The 8,848-nt window shown below is 35.3% G+C and overlaps 2 protein-coding genes across 2 annotated transcripts; both read right to left on the reverse strand.

Annotated features, from left to right (window-relative positions):
* Positions 1-1,556: 1,556 nt before the first annotated feature.
* RpS28b (Ribosomal protein S28b) lies at positions 1,557-2,292 on the reverse strand. The gene is made up of 2 exons (XM_028173334.2): positions 2,016-2,292; positions 1,557-1,687 (listed from the first exon to the last, which is right to left on the reverse strand). Exon 1 carries the CDS (start codon positions 2,214-2,216, stop codon positions 2,019-2,021), a length of 198 nt encoding a protein of 65 aa, XP_028029135.1. The 5' UTR covers positions 2,217-2,292; the 3' UTR covers positions 1,557-1,687; positions 2,016-2,018.
* Positions 2,293-3,257: 965 nt separating this feature from the next.
* On the reverse strand, positions 3,258-8,313 carry LOC114242185 (alanine--glyoxylate aminotransferase 2, mitochondrial). Its single transcript, XM_028173241.2, has 8 exons — positions 8,094-8,313; positions 7,546-7,669; positions 6,517-6,705; positions 6,039-6,167; positions 5,483-5,635; positions 5,009-5,230; positions 4,106-4,351; positions 3,258-3,404 (listed from the first exon to the last, which is right to left on the reverse strand). Exons 1-8 carry the CDS (start codon positions 8,177-8,179, stop codon positions 3,312-3,314), a joined length of 1,242 nt encoding a protein of 413 aa, XP_028029042.2. The 5' UTR covers positions 8,180-8,313; the 3' UTR covers positions 3,258-3,311.
* Between the last annotated feature and the right edge of the window lie 535 nt (positions 8,314-8,848).

Genomic DNA, 8,848 nt, shown 5'->3' on the forward strand with positions numbered 1-8,848 from the left:
ATATATTTGGACGTAGAATAGCACCACTCCATGTCTTCCTGGGGGTGTCGTAGAAAGCGACTAAGGCATACTACAGAGAATATGTAGCGACTTTCAGAGTATTATTCCTGCGTACTGCGATCATCAACTGACATTTAGTATTAGGTCGTAATTTAAATTCGTTTGGAACTTCTGGGTCTAAGGAGGGACTTCGATTCCCTCTATATTTTATAGAGTATGTTCCATAGGGAGTGCTCTGAGGAATTGTTTCCATCGCACCGCCCGCCACTGAAGTAGAGTTTATCCATACTGCGTTCATCCACAGTGCGTTTCCAGAGATCTTTTTTGCCACGTACCATCCGACTTTGGAATGAGCTCCCTCCACGGTGTTCCTCGAGCGCTATAACACGTCTTTCTTCAAACGAGACTTGTGGAGAGTACTTTACGGTACGCAGCGGCTTGACTCTGCCCCTGGCATTGCTGAAATCCATGGGCTGCGGTAACCACTCACCATCGGGTGGGCCGTATGCTCGTCGGCCTACGAGGGCAATAATTTTTTTTAAAAACAATTCACATGCATAAGCACCATTGTGGCGGTACCCATCATAGAAACAATATATTTGACAGATGCCTGAATCTCGCTTACAACATTTTCAAGACAAGCTTGCAATAAAAGTTCCGAACAACAAAATTTGGACCATCGGTCTACCAAGCCATAGGTATCACAGACTCGGTGGAAGATTTTCCCGCCGTCGTTAAGCCTACCACCATCATCCTGCATGGTTCGGCCGCGAAACAGTCCTAAGATCCGAACTAAAGTCGAAAAGAACGAAAGTCTCAGTTGTATATTATCAGTACTAGCATCTGACGTAGCTTGCATAGTTAGGCTACCAATGAACAGATAGGAAAAAAAATAGTACCAAAATGTGGGCTGCGAAACATTTCACATATATTTAGAGTTTCGCAATTTATTTGTCTTAGCGTCTACAACCTCGCCGTAATTACGGTACATTTACCGTATTTTTTCTAAATTGACCACCTACCATACATGTTGCTATGGTGACAAATTTTACTGTCTGTGTTCTAAAGATTTTTATAATGGTTCAACTTAATGCATAAATTACTACTAATACTCAGTTTGGTTAAATCATCCTTTATAAATATAGTTGGAATTGGTTCCAATGGTTGCAACAGGATGATGTTCTGTAATAATTCAGTTTCGATAAGGTTCAGACTGCTGTGCCCAGGAACAGATGTATTAAAATGTATTTGTCATTCACATTAACATTTATGCTCAAACTAGGCTTGCAAACAACTTCCACACACAAAAATTTTGGGTCACTGTACTTATAAGTACTTGAAAATCAGCAGTGAGCAGTAGTCAATTGAAAGAATTTTGAGAATTTTGTGATAAGAAATTACATTTTTATGACCAGCCCAAATTAGATGGCTATCTTGGTCATAAATAGGATCGTAGATAAATGGCACATTCTTCTTAAAAACCATGAAACTTGTAAACTACACATATTTTAAAAGACAAAATATTATTTTAGGTTTTTTTTTAATAAAAATATCCATTTTATGTTATGTATTTATTCCGAGCTGAATACAATAAGATGGTCATCTTTGACGGTTTTGTAAGTTTAACACATAAATTTATGTAGATGGTATATGTGAATGCCTTAACCTAATGCAGTAATGCTGCAATCTGAAACAACCAAAAATAAATTATATAGTAATTGTTAAAAAAATCAATTTTATACAATTTAAAGTCTTGTATTACTTGCTGATTGTAGATATAGCTTGGCTGGAATGTAGGCACTGGCAATGATCATGAAACCATAAATTTAGAGCCCTTCAATGGCATAAAATAATTTTCAAAATTATTCAATCTTTCGATTTAAAAACAAATTTTCCAGGTAAAACTGGGTACATACATACTTCAATAAAGTAACAAAGACAAATAACCTCAAAAATTCGTACATAGCTAGTATTACATAGTTAGTAACTTATTTTGGAAAAGAAGTTAATCTTACAATCTATCGCAGCCTCCTAGCTTCACGTTCAGATTCAAGAAGAGTGAGGATGTCTCCGTCACGGACGGGTCCTTTCACGTTTCTGATGATCTGACGGCTGGTCTCCCCAATGAACTCGACCTTCACTTGAGTACACTGGCCCTGAGAACCAGTACGGCCAAGCACTTTCACGACACGAGCAAGAACGTTGGGTTTATCCATTTTGGCTTGTAATATCGAGCTTAATGCAATAAACACACGTGCACCAAAGCTGGCGTGTTTCGAAAAGAATTATGAAAGTTGAAAGAATTGACATGAGGGATTAGTCCTTGACAGTTGACGTTTTCGAAATTATTGTGGTCAAAATTTTAGTCGATTTTTATTTTGAATGTAAGGAATAAACGGGTTTTTTTCTTGATTAAAAGATTTTCCAGCTTTATTGGAACGAAATTATCACCTATGGAAGGTAGAGGTAAGGACAGCCGTCCCTGTGTGTGAAAAAGTGTCCGTTAAAATCTGCTAAATAAGGGTAGCGCTACAGTAGAAATCGGGTAAATTTTGAAAAAAGGCGCTGAAAGTTATTAGAATAAGATAAAGAGATAAAAAAGGACGAAAGAACTATAAGGACTACAAAATCACAAAAAGTATTTTATTTAAAGCTGATATGAAAAGACAATCGATGTCTCCACGTTTTACGACAGCAATAACTTTAGATTATATTGACGAAATTAGTTTGGACTACGTAAGCATGTGAGGTCTTGTTTATAGCACTGTCACTAACTACTCTAGTCATTAAATATATTAAATTTCCTAACTCAGCATAACTCAATTCATATCATACCCTGTGCCTATGCTAGCACCGTTCTGGAGTATTTTTGAACTGTTATTTAGTGCTGAAATTGGGACACTTTTTCAAGCTTCTCCCATATGAAACGGTTCTCCTTACCTCTACCCTCCATACTGCACCATAAATCAAATAAGTTGCCCACATGTAAAAAAATATTTCATGTCAATGTAACAATGCTATTGCATTGACACGAAATCAAGATAAATACCAAGTACGTATGCGTGTATATACATTTTTGAGATATTAGTTTCTCTGTTTTTTTTAAATCATTATAATTGTATTTACTTAAATAAAAATGATCGAAGCGCAATATCTGTGCCGATAGGGCAGATGGATATATCACTTGTATACCATAACCAGATCTGTCATAGAACCATAGAAAGATATAAATTCATGGATACAAATAAAAAAATATAAAATTTGATAGGCTTTTAATTCAATAAAATTTACCCAGGAAAATAATAAACGCTTTAAGAGAATTGCTTAAAAACATCATTAAAAACGGATACTGCAAAATCCACGTCTTCTTTAGTAATACACATTGGTGGAGTTATTTTCAAGACCTGTAAATATATTTTTTTCAAATCTACGTATAACAAAGATATAAATAAATGGATTATTGTTTTTTTTAATACAAGTAATACTTTAAATCTACGCAAAATCCACACCACACGAATTTTATTAGTCAACACCGTGATAGTGAATTTTGAATTCATAGAAAATTCTGCTCAAGACCCAAAAAAGACGAGAAAAAGAAGAGAAGAATTATAGTGTGAGTTCGAATTAATTAGTCGTTCAGACCAGATTGTTGAGTCTCAAAATTGAGAAATCTAATTCCATCAATCAAATACAGTTCCATAACACAAAGTCATAAAATAAAGTAGTAACGGCTATAGTAGGATCGTGGTTATTTCATAGATGGCTTTGCAATTTTATTATTTCGCAAAATGAACATTTCATCTTTAGATAGTAGTTACTCAATTTTTATTGCATATGGTTGCCGTATCTATCATGCATGAGACACTGTTACGTTCCGGTTTTAAGGGTAAAATTCCTGTTTCCAGACTTCAATCTTATATCCCAAGGTGGCGAGCAGCGTTTATGTCATGGTGCTTATGATTATGGACTGACTAGTACTACTTAACAATGTCGGCCATAGCGAGTGTTTCTTCTCTTCTTGCATTTTAAAATCAAATCTCAAACTGATGTTGGGAAGTTACTGTGTAAAGAAAATAAAGCTGTATTGGCTGATTAAAAAAATTACATTTAGGTTCCGACCACCAAGACCAGTCAAAACGCCAAGATCTTTTAATCTTTGATGCATTCTTATCATGTAATCGTCACTCAAATTTTCTTTAGTGCCTGGTCTAACTAGTTCCATTGCCAACATCAGACCTTTACCCCTGACGTCACCAATAATCGGAAATTGTTGTTGAAGCTGTATTAATTGACGAATAAAATATTCTCCTATCTTCTTGCAATGATCTTGAATGTTTTCATCGTCAATCACCTTAAAAATACAGAACTATTAAAGTGGAATGAAACGACATCTCATTTACTGAAAATTCGTTTGCTGACTTGAAGCCGACTTCGATTAAGATATCAGATACTATGCAATCTGCTTAGTAAAATTAAAAGTTTTGTCTATCCTAATAAATAATATAATAATAAATAATACAATAAAATCTATCGCTTATCCATATTGTAAATATCAATCCTTCGACGATGTGATTCACTAAAATAGGATTCACTGTATGTATTATTGAAGTCATGCGAGACAATATAATGTAAATCCAGACTCCGAAAACTAAATATATTTCACAAAGATACTAACTTAATTCGGGTATAGAGCCAGATACCCCGGTAGAGACGTCTTTAACTACTAAACCCACGAGGCGGTCAATGGAAATCTGGTGGTGCTATGGCGAAGTGCTTTCGGTTTTGTAAGTCACTAAAACACTCGTGGTATACACATATTCGTGGCATATTAGAGCAGAGGGAGGTGGAAACAAGCAAGATAAGATTGAACACATGTGTCCTCTTATGTAACAGTGCTCACATTTTGCTGGCTTTCAACGATGGTATTGTTAACAAATCACGCTCATAAGTATAAAACTACACTCGTATGCCATAAACTATTAAAAAGTAAGAATATGTTTTTCCTAACCTCCAATACAGCCACGCCAGCTGCTGCCGCCAGAGCATTGCCACTAAAAGTGTTAAAGTAATTCGCTTTAGTATGTGCCTCGGCGATTTCTTTGGTCGTAACTACAGCTGCAAACGGCAACCCGTTAGCGATGCCTTTCGCCAGCGTTACTATATCAGGAATGATACCGTGTGATTCGAAACCCCAGAAAGTGTCACCAGTACGCGCAAAACCAGTCTGGACCTACAGAAACACGAATACGAGACAAAAATCCTTGATATACACGATTATTTCAAAGTGGTTTAGATTTAAAATTATTAGTGTAAAACGAAACGTATTACTGATGCTAAGTGATTAGAGATTAGAGATTGGTGTTTAATCGTCTACCTGCGCTTTAAACGTTTTTTAGCAATGTACTAACAAGTTGAAACTTCAATTGGAACAGAAGAAATTCAAAAAATATACTAAAAAAGCTACAAATATTGTTATGCCTACCTCGTCAGCAACAAATATGCCACCATGCTCTTTAATAAGCTGTTGAGCTCTCTTAATGTAACCCTTTGGGAACTGCACGATCCCTCCAGCCCCCTGGATAGACTCAGCAAAGAACGCCGCTACCCGTCGACTAGGTATCGAAAACTCAAGAACCTACATAGTTTAGGAAATAACGTAAAGCAAAATTATCACCTTTAGTTCCATTTCGTTGGCAACTATGTGTACTACTGACTCAGTAATAGTGAAAGGTCATGACACTAATAAGCTAAACAATAAAAAATTTAAATTTAATAAAAGAAACAAGTAAGTATTTTATACAATTAGGAGTACTCGTAGCAATCCAATTATGTACTTTTTTATATTGGATCCAATACTAACATTTCTACATAATTATGGAACTAAATATATCTCTACGCTAAAACAATATCGTGATATTGGAAAATTAACCTCTCTAAAGTTTAATGGTATGAAATATTTATTTATTCCACTGGTTATTTCTGTAATAAAGAATGACATTTAGGTTTTTTTAAACAACAAAAAAATACCCCAAAATTACCTCTTTCAATTGATCGATATATTTATCAGTAGAAAGACAATCTCCGGTACAAGAGCACGAGTCTGGCACTTGAGAAATGCAATCCCGACATCCACCCCATTCATTTCTAAATGGATCTGGAACCATGGCCTGTGGTGCAAAAAGGAATATCGCAGGCCAACAAACATATTAAAATGTAGCAAAATTTAAAGACGCAAATATTATTCACTTAATATAAATCGTTACGATAGGGTTCGGAGATCTTAGATGATAATAGTGTGCTCAGTTATTAATCAGAAGATACGACTGTTCGATCCTGGGTTGGTTCATTTCAGTCACTTGTCCAACATATCTGACCTATTCCTTTTTATTGTGATTAGTGCGGCAACACTATTGTAATGTTTTAAACTCAAATCAGTAAGACTATTGACTGTAATTTATGTGTTCCTGTTCTAGCTAAGCAAATGTTATTAGCAATTTCAAAATTAGCTTCACTTACGTGATGAAATCCAGGGGGAACTGGTATTGGTTGCCTGAAGCTTTGCATTGCAGTCAATGCCATCATGCTACTGGAGTTACCATGATACGAATTTTGTAAAGAAATAATATCGTTATGACCAGTGTAACATTTAGCTAATACTATCGCTAAGTCATTAGCTTCCGTTCCGCTATTCGTCAAATAAACGACCTAAAATCGAGGGAATTATAAATATCGTAAACCGAAGTACTTCTCAGTGTGCTTAGTGCGAGTTTTATAACGTTCTCGATAGCGTAAAAGTAACTGAAATTTGTATATAGTTGGAACAGCGCCCTTAGCGGCAAAGGTAGGAAAACGTTTCAACTCCACACAAATTTGAATTAGCTTTTACACTATCGAGAACGTTAAAAAACTCTCACTAAGCACAGAGGTGTTTTCGGCTTAAAAATGTTGCACATATAGATCGAAACTCATAACTTCGCAACTAAAAACTTCCAAGTATATTTTAAAATTAACATCGAATTGTATTCTTATTATTGTTGTAAAATCAATTCAATTCTTAAGCTATTGCATAGCTTTTGTCGCGGGCCTTGAGCGCGGCGACCGAATCATGAAATTCCGCAACGAAAAAAACCTTACACCCCTCACTTCGCCTACCACGTAGCTCGCGTTCAACACATTCACACGTTGCGCTTGTGTAGTGTTTGTGAATAAGCGCGTGGCGTGACGTCACACTGCATGAGCATCATGAAAAGTCTGCCCATCTCTCTCTTGCGCTGTATAGCTTATGAGTGTGAAAGGGACAGTTAAGGTTTTGCTTTTATTATTGTTTAATATAGCGTGGTCTTGTCTAATTATTGTTTTAATATTAAATTATCATTGTCTAATTATAATTGCATAAGTTGATAAAAAATGCTATGCAATAGCTTTACCGCGGCAGTTCCCGAGTGCCACACGTTTTTTTTATGTCTAAATTTATTATTGATTACTAACAAAACGTACTCACTGCGCACACATAAAATAAATAGTACTGCTAATATGAAGTCAAACCTGTAATTTTTCCGGAAGCTTAGAAGTTAGTTTTTCGATAAATTCAAATTGTTTGGAATGTCTATAAAGTGTCGTAGTATGCCACAGTGTCTTTAATTGTTCTTCAACGGCTGCTACTATCTTTCTAAAAATGTTTGTATACTTAGTTTATGAGAATGTTCGTGTTGCCACATTAAATAAAAAATATTAGTGGGGCTAATTTCGTAATACTAATTAGTGCATTCTAAATCACCTTTCATTTCAAGGGTTTCACAGTCATATACTTATATATTTGAGGACTCGATCTCGTATGTCGAACGCGGTAATATCATTGACGGTATGATATCTTTCGGTAGGCAGCGGCTTGGCTCTGCCGTTGGCATTGCTGAAGTCCATGGGCGACGGTAACCACTCACCATCAGGTGGGCCGTATGCTCATCTGCCTACAAGGGCAATAAAAAAAAACTCCGGATAACCATTTTTCATAAGGTTTTTCCCGAATTTTAATGACATTAAAGTACGTGTCAACAAAAAAATGAACGTAGACAATAAACTAAGTAAAAGCCTACCTATGACAGTGTCCAACAGAAACGGTAAGTATCCCACCAAGTAAATCCAAATATTTCCTTCCTTCGTGATCATATAACCACTGCATGTGGCCTTGATGCAGTAACAATGGTTTTTCATAAATGCTCTTTATAGCCGGTGGGTTTTTCGTCAAAAATATGTCATCAACTTTTTCCCAGCTTAAGCCCTAGAAGTGAAAAACGTCTAATTTTGTTTCAGTTAAACGACTTCTGGACAGGGAACAAAATTCATTAATTGGTGCCATTCTTTGATTTATCGTAAACTAGACCGAATTTCGTTGAAGCTAAAAAATCAACATTGATAAATTTAGTTAGCTGTACGTATGTCTCTAGTTAAGATATATTAATGAAGTCTTTATGTAGGTAAGCATTAGATGAAGTCTAATTTAATTTTCCCGCTTGCGTGAAGATTAGTATAAATCTTTTATGTTATAAAGCTATAAGATATTGCTTAATTATTATTTTTTTAAGAAAACCGAAGTCTTACTTTATATTGTTTTGCTTTAAAATCACATTCGGGGATAATTATTGCTTGCCTTTGTTGTGAGTTTTTACAAAAAAAACGTTTATAAACTGCACTATTAATTCTCATTTTAAAAGTATTCATTTGAAAGAACAATTGATTTATACGTTCATTTAGGAACCTAAGGTACGAGCAATGAAACAGTTGGCTAAAAGTTAAAAAGTTTACTTTACAATGTAATGTAATGACAAGTAATAACTTATTTCAAAATACT

This window comes from Bombyx mandarina, chromosome 11 (genome assembly GCF_030267445.1).
Source record: "Bombyx mandarina strain Sakado chromosome 11, ASM3026744v2".
NCBI lineage: Eukaryota > Metazoa > Arthropoda > Insecta > Lepidoptera > Bombycidae > Bombyx > Bombyx mandarina.